This window comes from Mytilus trossulus, chromosome 8 (assembly GCF_036588685.1).
Source record: "Mytilus trossulus isolate FHL-02 chromosome 8, PNRI_Mtr1.1.1.hap1, whole genome shotgun sequence".
NCBI lineage: Eukaryota > Metazoa > Mollusca > Bivalvia > Mytilida > Mytilidae > Mytilus > Mytilus trossulus.
The window spans coordinates 76,959,318-76,975,880 of NC_086380.1; the positions used below are offsets into that span (position 1 = coordinate 76,959,318).

The 16,563-nt window shown below is 35.5% G+C and overlaps 1 protein-coding gene and 1 long non-coding RNA gene across 2 annotated transcripts; one reads left to right on the forward strand and one right to left on the reverse strand.

Moving 5' to 3' along the window:
- Positions 1-460: 460 nt before the first annotated feature.
- Positions 461-15,540, reverse strand: LOC134682137 (uncharacterized). The gene is made up of 4 exons (XM_063541716.1): positions 15,410-15,540; positions 13,628-13,717; positions 6,823-6,933; positions 461-864 (listed from the first exon to the last, which is right to left on the reverse strand). Exons 1-4 carry the CDS (start codon positions 15,495-15,497, stop codon positions 743-745), a joined length of 411 nt encoding a protein of 136 aa, XP_063397786.1. The 5' UTR covers positions 15,498-15,540; the 3' UTR covers positions 461-742.
- Positions 9,583-12,109, forward strand: LOC134682135 (uncharacterized). The gene is made up of 3 exons (XR_010100802.1): positions 9,583-9,723; positions 10,485-10,573; positions 11,205-12,109. It is a non-coding gene; the product is annotated as an uncharacterized LOC134682135 (long non-coding RNA).
- Positions 15,541-16,563: the final 1,023 nt, after the last annotated feature.

Consider the following 16,563-nt stretch of genomic DNA (forward strand, 5'->3'; position numbering starts at 1 on the left):
AGTTCTGATCTAAGATCTGCTAGCAACAAAGAGTTCTCCAAATAACAAGGATAGTCAGAATCGTGAAGCCCTTCATCATACTTTTGTGACTCAATCTCCAAAAGGATTTTCTGCATTTCGTTGGTACATATATTCAAACTGCTGTGTTATGCTTCAAAATCATTGGATCTTGGTGCATCAGTCTTTGCATCCTTTTTCTGTTTGTTCGTTTTTTGAGGATGCTAATCAAGAAAAGTGCTTCATGTACACCAAGTTTATTAAGTGTTATTTCTGTTATAAAAGTAAATCGATCTGTTTGTATACAAGGGGGTCATACTTAAACATAAACACAAACAAGAATTATCCATGTCTTACTATAGACACCATACCTTTGCTCATTGTTGAATTGACATGTACTAGTTTACATCCGTGAAATGTCCCTTAAAATTCGTTGACAACATGAACATATACATGAACAAAATAAGAAAATACCTTTAATTAATCGATAAGCCATATACTATATAAATAAACAGTTGAATCGCTTAAAATTAAAACACATTTAAATTATATTTTATGCAAAATTAATGGGATCAAACACAATATTCTGATAAGCTTTCATTATAATAGTTCCATGTTTTGTAGTCGATAATATAACATGTTACAAACACAGGCACTTGTTTCTATCCACATGTATGTGTCAATGTGTCTCACATACCACATCTTCCTATATCTATGTGTGTATGCATGCACGTTGATCCTCTCTTTAGCGTTGACAAGCAAACTTTCGAAGACAATTACGATTCCTTCTTGTCCTACAATATTGACACAACATGTCCACTGTAAAAGCTGTGGCTATTCTCCTAAATGTGGTCGGATCAAGAGAAGCTGAAAAAGGAATGAAAAACGAGGCTTTATGATTGTTATTGATTAGAAAAAGGCAGATACTATTTACCAAAGTTCAAATAAAAAGGATACATGTATAAGCAAATATCGATATTGAACGGCCTTCACCAATGAGGAAAAAACGCATACCGTATAGTCGGCTATAAAAGGCTCTGACATGAAAAATATCAAATAATCCAATTTGAGAACACTGATAGCGTAATAAATAATTTAAAGTATCCTGATTTAAGACATTAATTAGCATGTTCATGTCAGATTCCTTATCAGTTTGTGCTAGTGTGTTATACGTTGTACGTACATTTTTAATATTCATCCTTTACTTACATCGTTAAACATGACCATTCAAAAATAAAAGTGGAGTAATGTAAGAACATATACGAGATATACTGTTTTCAGAGTAATGCAAATCTTGTCTTTCATTTCGCTCATTTAATTCCTTACAGTTCATTTGTCGGCCTGCATGAAACACAAAATGTGCCCATAGTACACGGATGCCCCATCCGCGCTTTCATTTACTATGTTCAGTTGAAAATGAGATAAAACAAACCTCTGAATTTGGTATTAGAATTAGAAAGATCATATCATAAGGAACATGTGTACTAAGTTTCAAAGTGATTTGACTTCAACTTCATCAAAAACGACCAAAAGCTTTACCCTGAAGCGGGACAGAGGGACGGACGGACGCACAGACCAGAAAACATAATGCCTATAAATGGGGCATGTAAAACTGCAATGCGCTTTTTTCAAAAATGCTTCTATATTTCAGCATCACTAATGTGACATATTAAGATACTTAAACTGAGAATACTTGGATACTACCCGGGTACAAAATGTTTGTATAAATTCCATTAGATTGTACCATAAACAACTTATTCGAGACAAGCATATATACTGCGAATGCCTAGCGCCCCCTTCCACAATAAATAAAAATATATAAGCAAGAAAACAGGAGGGATGTTATACATAACGCATCAAGTTTTCTATAAAATAACAATGTTAATTGAATGAATACGAATCAATGATACAGTATGAATGTTTCAAACTCACTTACAACGTGGGATGCGCCGAGCTCGTCTAGAGGGTATTTCGCCTTTTGCGCCTGTAAAGGCAGGGAAAGAAATGTGAACTGTATTTCAAAGCAGAAAATGAAGCGTTTTGTTTAATAAATTTAAAGTATCTTATTCTGCAAAGCGAAACATAAATGTATTTCTAGTGAACTATAAAGTTCAAGTTTGTCTTTTTAATATACTGCTGATACAAACAGAGAAGCGAAATAGAATTTACAAGGCTGAGTCAATGAATGGCAATATTCTAAGCTATGCTCAACCTCTGTAGGCGATTAGTAATCAAATTAAAGGATGTCTAATGCAGATTATTAGACATATGCTTTTCTTAATTTTACTTATCCTTTCTCTTGGTAACTTAAGTTCAAATTGACACCAATTTTACACGAAATAAAAACTCGGCTGGAAATCCTTGAAAAATTATAACTACTTAACCCTGTTTGGAGAATAAAGGAATCCTAACTCTTTTGTCTTTTACTTTTTATTTATAACAACCAGCTTAAATTCACTTCAAATATGTTTTCTTGTTTTCATGCATGAATTCAAAATAGTGAGACGGTCGAGACATACATGTAAAACCGTCTGAAATACCGGGATACTTCAACTGTGTTCAGTAATTTAGGAAAGTTGAGAAAACAATAATCAAGCAATTTAAAACAAGAACCAAATAACAATAAATTTTCAGCAATTAGAACTATGATCTTATTTAGAGAAGAGTGTCTCCTTTGATTTATCATCTTATTGCGTTACCAACTGAACACCTCCCTCTCCTACCCAATCAAATTGCATTCCCTACTGAACATCTCCATCTCCCCGATCACTGCGTTTCCAATTTAACACCTCCCTCTCCCCGATCACATTGCGTTCCCAGCTGAACACCTCCCGATCACTGCGTTTCAAACTGGACATGCACCACCCTCTCCCCAACCACATTGCGTTCCAAACTGAAAACCTCTCTCTCCCTGACCACTTTGCGTCCCCAACTGAACACCATCTTTTCCCCGAACACATTGCGTTTCCTACTGCACACCTCTATCTCCCTGATCACATTGCGTTCCCGATTGAATACCTCCCTCTCCCCGACCACATTAAGTTCCCAACTGAACACCTCCCGCTCCTCGATCACTTGGCGCTCTCAACTGAACACCTCCCGCTACACGATCACATTGCGTTCCCAACTGAACCCCTCCCTGTTCCGGATCACATTGTGTTCCCAACTAAACATCTCCCTATCCCCGAACACATTGTGTTCCCAACTGACCCCCCCCCCCCCCCGACAACATTGCGTTCCCAACTGAACACCTCCCTCTCTCCGACTACAAATGCGTTCCCAACTAGACACTTCTCTCACCCCGAATACATTGCGTTCCCAACTGAACACCTCCCTCTCCCCGAATACATTGCGCTCAACTGAGCACCTCCCTCTCCCGATCAAATTGGGTTCCCAACTGAACACCTCCCTCTCCCCGACTACATTGCGTTCACGACTGAATACCTCCCTCTTCCCGACCACATTGCGTTCCCAACTGAACACCTCCCGCTCCTCGATCACATTGCGTGCCAAACTGAACACCTCCCTCACCCCGAATACATTGCGTTCCCAACTGAACACCTCCCTCTCCCCGATCACATTGCGTTCCCAACTGAACACCTCTCTCTTCCCGACCACATTTCGATCCCAACTGAACACCTCCCTCTCCCCGAATACATTGCGCTCAACTGAGCACCTCCCTCTCCCGATCAAATTGGGTTCCCAACTGAACACCTCCCTCTCCCCGACTACATTGCGTTCACGACTGAATACCTCCCTCTTCCCGACCACATTGCGTTCCCAACTGAACACCTCCCGCTCCTCGATCACATTGCGTGCCAAACTGAACACCTCCCTCACCCCGAATACATTGCGTTCCCAACTGAACACCTCCCTCTCCCCGATCACATTGCGTTCCCAACTAGACACTTCTCTCACCCCGAACACATTGTGTTCCCAACTGACCCCCCCCCCCCCGACAACATTGCGTTCCCAACTGAACACCTCCCTCTCTCCGACTACAAATGCGTTCCCAACTAGACACTTCTCTCACCCCGAATACATTGCGTTCCCAACTGAACACCTCCCTCTCCCCGAATACATTGCGCTCAACTGAGCACCTCCCTCTCCCGATCAAATTGGGTTCCCAACTGAACACCTCCCTCTCCCCGACTACATTGCGTTCACGACTGAATACCTCCCTCTTCCCGACCACATTGCGTTCCCAACTGAACACCTCCCGCTCCTCGATCACATTGCGTGCCAAACTGAACACCTCCCTCACCCCGAATACATTGCGTTCCCAACTGAACACCTCCCTCTCCCCGATCACATTGCGTTCCCAACTGAACACCTCTCTCTTCCCGACCACATTTCGATCCCAACTGAACACCTCCCTCTCCCCGAATACATTGCGCTCAACTGAGCACCTCCCTCTCCCGATCAAATTGGGTTCCCAACTGAACACCTCCCTCTCCCCGACTACATTGCGTTCACGACTGAATACCTCCCTCTTCCCGACCACATTGCGTTCCCAACTGAACACCTCCCGCTCCTCGATCACATTGCGTGCCAAACTGAACACCTCCCTCACCCCGAATACATTGCGTTCCCAACTGAACACCTCCCTCTCCCCGATCACATTGCGTTCCCAACTAGACACTTCTCTCACCCCGAACACATTGTGTTCCCAACTGACCCCCCCCCCCCCGACAACATTGCGTTCCCAACTGAACACCTCCCTCTCTCCGACTACAAATGCGTTCCCAACTAGACACTTCTCTCACCCCGAATACATTGCGTTCCCAACTGAACACCTCCCTCTCCCCGAATACATTGCGCTCAACTGAGCACCTCCCTCTCCCGATCAAATTGGGTTCCCAACTGAACACCTCCCTCTCCCCGACTACATTGCGTTCACGACTGAATACCTCCCTCTTCCCGACCACATTGCGTTCCCAACTGAACACCTCCCGCTCCTCGATCACATTGCGTGCCAAACTGAACACCTCCCTCACCCCGAATACATTGCGTTCCCAACTGAACACCTCCCTCTCCCCGATCACATTGCGTTCCCAACTGAACACCTCTCTCTTCCCGACCACATTTCGATCCCGACTGAATACCTCCCTCTCCCCGACCACATTGCGTTCCCAATTGAACACCTCTCTCTCCCCGAACATATTGCTTTCCCAACTGAACACCTCACCCTCTCCGACCATAACCTTTAATTAGTTTGCTAAAACACTACATTATTTCTTTTCAATTCAAATCAAAGTTTTATTGTCATATAAACTTTGCAGTTTGTGACATATAGCAACAACAAAAACAAATGAAGACAATAAGTTACGTACTATACATATTTATACTGCACTCGTTCTATTTGAGCAGTCAAAATGCGTTGACTGTATATTTCTATGTCATATATAGTCACTGACCCGTAATCACTTTTCCTCATGAATATTTAAATAGAAAATGCCGAAATAATATTTAATTATTCATACGATTTTTTCAACCTGTTCTTGTTTCCAATGCATGCAACGGTGCGTGGATCGACTCAACCTTGTTTCTTTTGCAATTATTGGAAAAACATATTTCATTTGTTAATATTTTTTGTTTGCAACCTATAAATAATTATGTTTCATACTTATGATTGATATTTAACGCCATACTCGTACGATTTCGTTCACCATCGAGTGTGAGTTTCAACAGGTAAATATGTACATTTCCTTGTGTTGTATATTTCTCCACGAGCATGATATGAGGCCTTTTTAAAGGAGATTTTCCCCAATATTTAAATCAAATAAATAACCTTAACGCATTAAACAACTCTTGAAAATGTTTTTTTTTAAATTGCAGTATAAATTGCAGTATAAAGACAATAATAGTGCATTGACTTGACATATCAACGATATAAGGATTCGGTCCGAAACAGGGAAATAGCTCGGCACAGCTTCGCATTTCCCCGTTTCTAAGCCTCACCCTTATATCGTTGATTTATACTGCACTCGTTCTATTTGAGCAGTCAAAATGCATTGACTGTATATTTCTATGTCATATACAGTCACTGACCTGATATCACTTTTCCTCATGAATATTTACATAAAAATTGCCGAAATTGTAATTAATTATTCATACGACCTATTCAACCTGTTCTTGTTTCCAATGTATACAGCGACTCAAACTTATTTCTTTTACAATTTTTAGAGAAAAAAAAATATTTTACTTAAATCAATATGTTTTATGCTTGTTGGTGATATTTTAGTTCATTCTCAAACAATAATTCCGTCACCATCGATTAAGGGTTTCATTAGGAAATGTATATTTCATTGTGTTGTATATTTCTCCGCCTGCATGATATGAGGCCTTTTTATAAAAGGGGGAGTTTCTCAATATTTAAATCAAATAATAAAATTAACACATTAAACATCAATTGAAAATGTTTTTTTAGATTGCAGTATAAAGACAATAATAGTGCATTGACTTGACATATCAACGATATGAGGATTCGGCACGAAACAGGGAAAATGCTCGGCATAGCCTCGCTTTCCCTGTTTCTAAGCCTCATCCTTATATCGTTGATATGTCAAGCCAATGCACTATTATTGTCTATATGTCAAGTCTATGCACTATTATTGCATATGTACTAATTCAGGTAAATACTAAAAGGCCCCCTATTCTCAGTTCCATTGACTTTTTAATGAAGGATCCTATTTTATTGACTTGTGTTGGTGTTGATGAGTTAAGTAATATATATATAACTTTGTCATTGTCAGTGAGATTAGCAAATGAATTATCTTCTATGGTAATGTAATTAAAATATGATAAAAAGATCGCTCTACGTACTAGGTACTGAACAGAACACTGCCTGACACGTTTGTTGTTTTTTCTGGGCCCTGAACTTAGTACAAGAACTGCATCTTTTACCATTCTTCAAATTCTTTCTGGTCTTGTCAGCTGTGGAAATATGGAAGAAGCTAGCTAGTCTAATATATGCAATTAAAGATTGGCAATACGTTTGCTAGATCCGATTTAATGCATGCCATAGCAAAACAGTTCAGGATTGACTGTAATATGTCTATGAAGAAATAAAATATAAAATTTGGTGTGATGCCCACTGAATAACGAATCAATAACCCGCGTAGAGGATTATAAAAAGTTTTATCCATATGTTTTGTGTTATTTCGAATAGTCTAAAAAAATATAGTCATTCTTTGTAATTATATTCTAAACAAGGAGGTAATAATGATAAAAACGTTGATGCCTTCGCGGTTACATGACAAAATTGTGTCTATGAGATGATATACAAAACACTTTCAGACAATCAGAAGTCGGGTTAAATCCAAAATTGAATTATTGTATTATGCAACTACAAATCAAATTCTTTCTGATCATGTCAGCTGTGAAAATTTGAAAGAAGCTAGCTTGATATGCAATTAAAGATTGACAGTACGTTTGTTAGATCCGATTCAATACATGCCATAGCAAAACAGTTCAGGATTTACTTTAAGAGCATACGATACAGTTTTGAACTTGTATTTACAAGTTGATGAAATTTGCATACAGGCTATTTTTTACCTGATTAAATTAAATATGTAATGAAAAAATATACCTTCATGTGCTACTTTTTAAGTAATATGAGGTCGAAATTTTGTATATTTGCTCAAAATTCAGATTTGTATCCGTGTTTTCATTTTCGAAAGAGTTATATAACTTTTTTGTTTTAAAAGATAAACACAAATTGTTTTTTGTTAAATAACAGGTAATTTGAGGATTTTATAAGTATCATTAAAAAGTATGCAATTTTATTCAGACATAACTCATATTTATCAAATGTTCATGAATAGAGGGAAAAAACGTCATTTTTGCTGCATGTGTATCAAAATCCCCAAAAATGCGCTATTTACAGTTTTATAAAATTTGAGTCACATAATCTCCTTGCAAAATAAAACAAAAAACTGTTTTAAAAAAATGGGGTCCATGCACTCCTTTTTAAATTAAATCAGTTTGAATGGTAAAAATCAGTCGAAAAATGCATCTTTTCCAGATATGACATAGTTTGACGTCGCGAAAATAACATTTTACATTAGCAACGTCATTACCTCCCCTGTAACTGTATCGTATGCCCTTAATAATGAACTGTCTACGAAGTAATAAAAGCACTAATTTAATGTGATGCCCACTGAACAACCCGCGTAGTGGGTTATTAAAAAGTTTTCACCATATTTTTTTATGTTAGTTTCAATAGTCAGAAAAAAGTATTACGGTCATTCTTTATAGTTATATTCTAAAAAGGAGGTAATAATGATAAAAACGTTGATGACGTCACGATTACATGACTAAATTGTGTCTATGAGATGATAAACAAAACACTTTCAGTCAATCAGAAGTCGGGTTAAATCCAAAATTAAATTATTGTATTATGCAACTACATCAAACTCTTTCTGGTCATGTCAGCTGTGGAAAGTTAAAGAAGCCAGCTTGATATGCATGTAAAGATTGACAGTACGTTTGCTAGATCCGATTCAATACATGCCATAGCAAAATAGTTCAGGATTTACTTTAATAATGAACTAAAGTTTACGAAGAAATAAAATCAAAAATTTAATGTGATGCACACTTAATAACATGGGTAGGTGGTTATTTAACAGTGTACACCACATTTTTTGTGTTATTTCGAATAGACAGAAAACATGATGTTAGTCATTCTTTATAATTATATTCTAAAAAGGAGAAAATAATGATAAAAACGTTGATGACGTCGCGGTCACATGATACAATTGAGTCTATCATGAAGTCGTGTTACATCCAAAATTGTATTATTGTATCTAGCAACTTCGAATCATTCTAAACAGTCGATTTAAGTCAATCGATTTGCATCTAAATGGTTATTTGCATAGTGTCTTTTTGTTGTTGGTATGTACAAGAATCCATCCACGTCCACTTGTATATTTGTCCATCTAATGAGTTAAGCGTTTTTCAACTGATTTTTATAGTTCGTTCTTTTTTTTATACTGTAATACTACTGTCCCAGGTAAGGGGAGGGTTGGGATCCCGCTAACATGTTTATGTTATAACAACATTCCCAGCAGGCACTCAACGTTGAATAAACGTTGAAATGAGGTTGAAATGTGATCAACGTATATTCAACGTTGAAACAACGTAACATTTTCAACGTTGAGAAATAAACAAATATTCAACGTTGAATTAACGTTGACAATTTCAACGTTGAAATTCGAAAGTTGATTCAACATTGAATCAACGTTAACTTATTTACTCATCGGGTAGGCCTATATAAAGAAAAAGAATTATCAAATGGTAATACATGCACAACCGTAATAGTATACACTTATAAAGAAAAGAATGAAATAGAATTTTCGTTTTCACATTGATAAAACAGTATAGTACCAATTAACTATTGATCCGTGACTATTTAAACTTGAGTTGTGTCACGTTATGAGAAAAAAGGGGGTAAGTCTTGATACTGAATTTCTAGGGAATAAGAAATGTGGGTTATTTATTTTATTTCACATGATGTTAATTGGAACATAAGGATAATATGTAAAGAAATTTCAAATAGCAATTATCTACAATGATCGCGATTTCTTTCATTCATATTTTCGCGGGATTTGAACAGGAAGTCGGATTGCCCATGCGCATTATTTAAACGCGTCTTTCCTGTATTTCAAAAAGAATAACAAAGGACGAGGTTGCAGAGAAACTTTCCGTTTATCACGCATATTTATGGTATGTAGATGTTTGTATGTGGCTATCACGGTTTTTCATATTTATGAATTGTGTTTAGAAACTCTGAATTAGTATCCATATTGCACAATCAGAGAAAAATATAATGTCAACATACATTGCAAACAGATCAGAACACGTGGAAGAGCCATCATATATATAATTTCCTCCAGTTATGCTATTTTTAAGAGCATTTAATGCAAAAAGCAAATTTAGTTTCATATTTAAGTTAAGGTTAAAATTGATACATTTATTATGCTTAAAGATTCAAAAAAGAAAAAAAGGGGGGATAAGCAAGTGTTTACATTATTGACTATTGTGCTCAGGTAAATTTCCAAACATGTTTATTACATGTATATATATATGCGATTCGTTTAGTTTAACATTAAGGCTTGGTAAACCACATACTTTTTGAGATTATAAATTTCAACTGGACAACAAAGTATTGAATTCGAACGATCATGTGATGAAAATTGATACTTAATTTTACAAAAACATTACATTAAATAATTAAAAAAAATAGTATTATTTCACGCTATGTCTATGAGAGGACAACTATAGAAAATTATGATAACTTTTCACCTAATTAATCTTTCTACAAAATTCATTCTATTTTAATTATTTTTTAAAACGAGTCTGACAGTTTGACACTTATGATATCTGATCTTCAGGTGATCTCTGACGCCTGTTTACATTAATGTGTAGGTAGCCTTGCGCTGAAGGTTTGCAGTCCATTATCATAACATGCATTATTTATTTTACAGTTTCTTATCAAACAAATCATTGGCTGTAATGCATAAAGTGGAGCAAAATCAAAAAGTTTTGGGAATGCCAGTCTTTAAAATCATCAAAGGTAGGTTTTTTGTCTGTATAACTTTATACCATTTGTGTTCAAAGATTTATCTGTTGTTTATTCTAATTTTGTAATCCTTACATACAAAAAAATGTACCATATATTATATTACATGTATGTTTATCTGTAAATCTGAACTATTCGACTTAAGCTAATTTTTTCATGTTAATGGACTTGGGCAGTCATCAATAAAAAAAAACCATCATAGGTAAAGTGTTTTCATTGTTTAAGTTAAACCCAAAGTCTTACAAAACTCAGGTTGGAGCTTCTTCATTAACAAAAAACTAACAATATAAAAAAGAAGATGTGGTATGATTGCCTATGAGATTATTCACAAAAGACCAAAATGACACAAACATTAACAACTATAGGTCACTGTACGGCCTTCAACAATGAGCAAAGCCCATACCGCATAGTCAGCTATAAAAGGCCCCGATAAGACAATGTAAAACAATCATAGTAAACATTAATGTATATATTTTTTATTAAAGAAACCTTATTACTATATGTGCTTTGTCTTTATGGTTTTGTTTATTTTTAATGCTTCTAGGAACAAATTGAAAGAGGCTCAAATTTAAGATATCTTTTCACGACAAACAATTTATATTTATTATAATCTGATTTTTTCCAGAGGTTAAATATACTGCAAAAGTATAAAGATGTCATTGGGAAATACCGCAGAAATATCTCGAAGCGGTGGAAGAATGATGACACGCAATAAGGACAAACAGAGACAAAGATAACAAATGAATTTATAAAATAAATATTGTATCAAAAGAAATATGATTGTATTACTTAATTTTATATTGTTCCTGAGTATGTATTCATTTAATGGTTTATACCAATTATTGGTGTGAGGGTAATATTTATATTTATATATACATAACATATTTGGTCAAGGACCTTTGGTTTTTGTGGAGATTTGTCTGCCCGTGAGTGGTAAGCAGTCATGCAGCAACTTCTTATTGTAATAAGTATTGCAATCATCCTGAACACAAGTTGGATCTTATTATGTCTTCATGATTCTTGGGATATACTTCTTTTAAGAAGGGCTTAACATTTGTTGGTCGTTAAAAAAAACTACTTTCAACTTGTGAGAATTATTTAGAACTATATATATTCATCATCTTCTTTCCTCTCTGTTTGGAGATCCTTTCTGTAGTGTCGGGGATGTTGTTTCAGTAACAGTTGATGTATTTATTTAGATGTTTCCCATTTAGCTTATCTATTTGGTTTATATGTATCTTGGTGAGAGAAAAACACATTAAAAAAAGTGTACACTCAGGCTGCCTACCATCTAACAACAGCAAAATATGGAGAGCAGGTAAAAAATGTGTATGCAGCTTAATAATTAATTTCATTAATATACTTTCAACTACTATTCAACCTTGAATCAACGTTGAATGGATGTTGAAACTTCAACGTTGAAATGTCAACGTTAATTCCAATTTTCAAAATCAAACATAAATTTGACATTGTTTCAACGTTGAGAAACAACCTTGTTTCAACGTTGAATCAACGTTGAGTGCCTGCTGGGTTATGAATGTATGTGCCTGTTCCAAGTCAGGATCCTGTAATTCAGTAGTTAACTTGTCGTTTGTTTGTGTGTAACATATTTGTTTTTCGTTCATTTTTCGCTCACCTGGCCGAAGGGCCAAGTGAGCTTTTATTATCACTTGGCGTTCGTCGTCCGTCGTCGACGTTAATATTTAACATTTTTAACTTCTTCTAAAGAACCACTGAATGGAAAGAAACCAAACATGACATGAATGTTCCTTATGCGGTGCTGACCAAGTGTTCTTACTTTGTAGCCGATCCATCATCCAAGATGGCCGCCAGCAGGGGTTTTAGTTTAACATAGGACCCTATGGGAAATGCATACAAATGACTTCTTTTAGAGAACCACTGAATGGAATGAAACCAAACATGACATGAATGTTCCTTGTGAGGTGCTGACCAAGTGTTGTTACTTTGTAGCCGATCCATCATCCAAGATGGCCGCCAGCGGGGAACTTAATTTAACATAGGACCCTATGGGAAATGCATACAAATGACTTCTTTTAGAGAACCACTGAATAGAATGAAACCAAACATAGCAAGAATGTTCCTTATGAGTTGTTGACCAAGTGTTGTTTATTTGTAGCTGATTCATCATCCAAGATGGCCGCCAATGGGGGACTTAGTTTAACATAGGGCCCTTTTGAAAATGCATACAAAAAGTTTTCTTCTAGAGAACCACTGAATTGAATGAAACCAAACATAGCATGAATGTTCCTTTCCTTTATGTGGTGCTGGCCAAGTGTTGTTTCTTTGTAGCCAAATTTAATCTTTTTTATATGATTTCACAAAACCAAATAGAGTCAGGTGAGCGATACAGGCTCTTGAGAGCCTCTAGTTTGTTCATAAATTAGGCCGTTAGTTTTTTCGTTTAAACTGTTTTACATTGTCTCATACGATTAAAGGACTAACGTTTTATAAAAGATCCGAAACAATGTCATTTCCTACCTCATATGATAAAAGGAATAAAATATTATAAAACCTGAAACACCAAATTGTGAGATAAAAAATAAGGAAAAGAATAGTTTGAATGTCCTTGAAATAAAGAAGTGTTCTTGTAAGTTAATAGCAATATCAGTTCAACATACATGGTGGTGTAAGTATACAAGAAATTGAATTGTTTAACGACCATTACTGGCTATACAGCCCTCGTACGGTTGGTAATGTAAGAATAGAGAATAGTGGGATGCTTATACAGCAGAGAATAAAAGGCAAAATTCATCAAGAGAAACCTATAAAAAGTACAGATAAAGTAAAAATCCTATAGTATTCTAAAATGTAAATCCCTAAAATAAAATATTTTTTGAGTGAATTTCATTCAGTACTTTTCTTTTAATCCTAAAAAAGGTAATCTTTATTGTAGATTTTACAGTTCATACTGAAAAAGTTTACTATTATATACTTTTTTTTTTAACTCGCAATTATTGTTTATTCGGTGCCGAAATGGAGAACCCATTCAAATAATTCATATAATATAGTTTCTTCTAAAAACCTTACTGCTGCAAAATAACTTAAGACACAGCTGAAAGTTATCCCCTTCAAAGAATCGCCTGCAATCCCGACATTGTCTCCTGTCGGCCTTGGTGTCTGTAAAATAATAATTAAACAACATAAACAACACAGGAAAAAATTACTTTGTTCTACTGAAAATACAAATTAATCGAAATATAAATTATCTATTTAAGGAACGACTATAATGTATTTTCTGTCTTATGAAGAAATAACATAAAAATGTGGTGCACACTGTATAACCGGTGTATGACATCACGGTCACATGACACAATTATGTCTATGCGCTGATAGACAAAACACTGTCAGCTAATCTGAAGACTCGTTTCATCCAAAATTAAGTTCTTGAAAAATGTTGGTGGTGGTGATGGTGATGGTGGTGGTGGTGGTGGTGGTGGTGGGGGGGGGGGGGGGGGGGTATCATATTTTAGAGGAAGAGAGAATTTTATGCTCTGTGTAAACTTGTGGTACTACACACTTTTCCAAAGACACACTAATTATACATATACCTTTACTGCTTATTCCAGTTTTGGTAATAGTTTTGACGGGACTCGGTACTTATGCATTCCACCTATGTGTTATTGTGCTTTTGTCAAGTTTAATTTCAACCTGTTATGTCTGTTTGTTTTGTTCACACTCTATCTGTCTATGGTCAGATTAAGTTACATTTTTCTAGAATGAGGTTGAACAAGCTCGTTTTTATGCGTGTAAGCGTGCTTCGCGTATAAACAAAGTATACACTATTGTACATATTTAATAGAATCAATATTTTGGTAACACAAGGTTGGCTGCTGTGCTTCTGTTTTTGACATTTGTACCTGTCGTGTCTGTTGGTTTGTTCAAATATCGTTGGCAATGTAATGCAATTTTATCCGACTGTCATACAAGTGAGAGGTTTAGCTAGCTATAAAACCAGGTTTATTCCGCCGTTTTCCACAAAAGGAAATGCCTGCACCAAGTCAGGAATATAACAGTCGTTTTTAATTTGTTTAATTGATGTGTTTGTGCTGTTGAATTTGTCATTTGATAAAGGACTTCCCGATTTGAATTTTCCATGGAGTTTGGTATTTTTGATTAATTTTTTTTTATCGTACAAACATTATTATTTTGAAAACAATAGGGTATCAAAACTATTTAGATATCTGTGAAATGCTATTTTGAAATGGACTGATAAACGAGAGTTAAACACTCATTTGACTTACTCGGATGGATTAAATAGTTGCATTGAGATTATCGACATAGCTCTCATTAAAACCCGATGGGAAAACATATTGTATATATACTTCTCTTTCTATCTTACACAAATCGTCATTGGTCAATTACAACCAAAACTTGTCTTCCATTACTTTTGTATGTGTGTATTGTGTTGTGTGTGTGAATTGTATTTTGTTATTAAGTCGATTTGAAAAGCTCACTAGAGCTTGTGTTTATGTAGTTTATTGAATATCGACTCTTAATAAAACTTTGAATCTTGAATTATTACAAACAAATTTTACACGTGACTTCCATTAGATTCCGATCTAATAAAAACCATGTCTGCCAGAGGCATTTGAAACACCTATTAGCTAATCAAAAATATTTTCTCTAAAATTGTAAGAACTTGCAATTTTGAAACTTCAGGGGAATGAAGAGTGAAAGAAAGCCATTCAATCACACAGTTAAATTTGTCAAAATTAAATTTCTCTGTAGCAATAAAGAAGTAAACATTTGTCATTTGAGCGTTTTAAGGTTTACAGAATTCGAAACTTAACTTGATCCTGGTCTTCCTACCTTGGTTAGCTCTATTTCTTGTTCTGTTTCCTTGTGAGATACATGTTGGAATAATAACCAATAAACAAATGAGAACAAATATTTGCATCTTGCGTCCACAATAATTTTGTTGTTATAGTGTGTAAACTAAAAGTTGTTTTACACCAGTTAAAGACAGATAAAATTGACTATGATCGATTGTTGAGTGTGAACAAGGGTTCATGTTTTGTCAATATAATATAATAATGTATTATTCATTGTTTCGTAACTGTCAATCGTATAATAAAAAGTATATACATATGCATGTATTGAAACGTACTAATAGACCACTTTCGAGTTCATCCGTCACCGGCAAAAACTCGTCAATTATACACGCCTTTATGACGTCATTTACCAGATAGAGGGGCTCGCCTGTATCCCTGCACTATTTACGTTCATCAAGCGTCTTAGTGATCGTCTTAGTGCAGGATAAACTAGAAATAATGGTTGCTATGTAGGTACTTACTGACATTTCCCTAATGACAGCAGTGTTGGTTGTCAATTTTGAGATTTCAATTTGCCGAATAATTCGTACAATATAGAATTGTAGTTTTCCAACCACTCGCTCAACATTGGAAGGAAGTGACGACGCCCCTAAACGCACAAATGACGATGATAAAGGCGCGTATAATTGACGAGTTTTTTCCGGTGACGGATGAACTCGAAAGTTGTCTATTGATACAAAAAATATATATTAATATTTTAAAAGAAGGACCGATTACTACTAAAAATAAATAAATCAGAGACGTTGTATTTCCGTCACAGCGACATGCAACCATTGGAAAAGAAGATACGAACTAAAAGTTCAAAATAAAAGTGCGTAACATAACATTTGAAAAGTTCACTCGTTTTGATATGAGTCAGACTCTAACGTCAAACGGTCTCTTAAAAATGCATTCGAAGAGAATATATTATTATAATTATATTGTTAGTTTTTGATTTTCATTATGAAAAACAAGTTTGACATAAAAGATTTGTTTAAATTGATGAGGCGCAGTGTATCATGATTGTTTTGAAATTCTTTGCTAACAAATAAGGATGTTAGAATAATAAGAATTCACGGTAGTACTTAATGTGAACTGTCTTAATGTATAACTATGCACATGTATTGTCTGTCTTATAGTACTTTTTTCCAA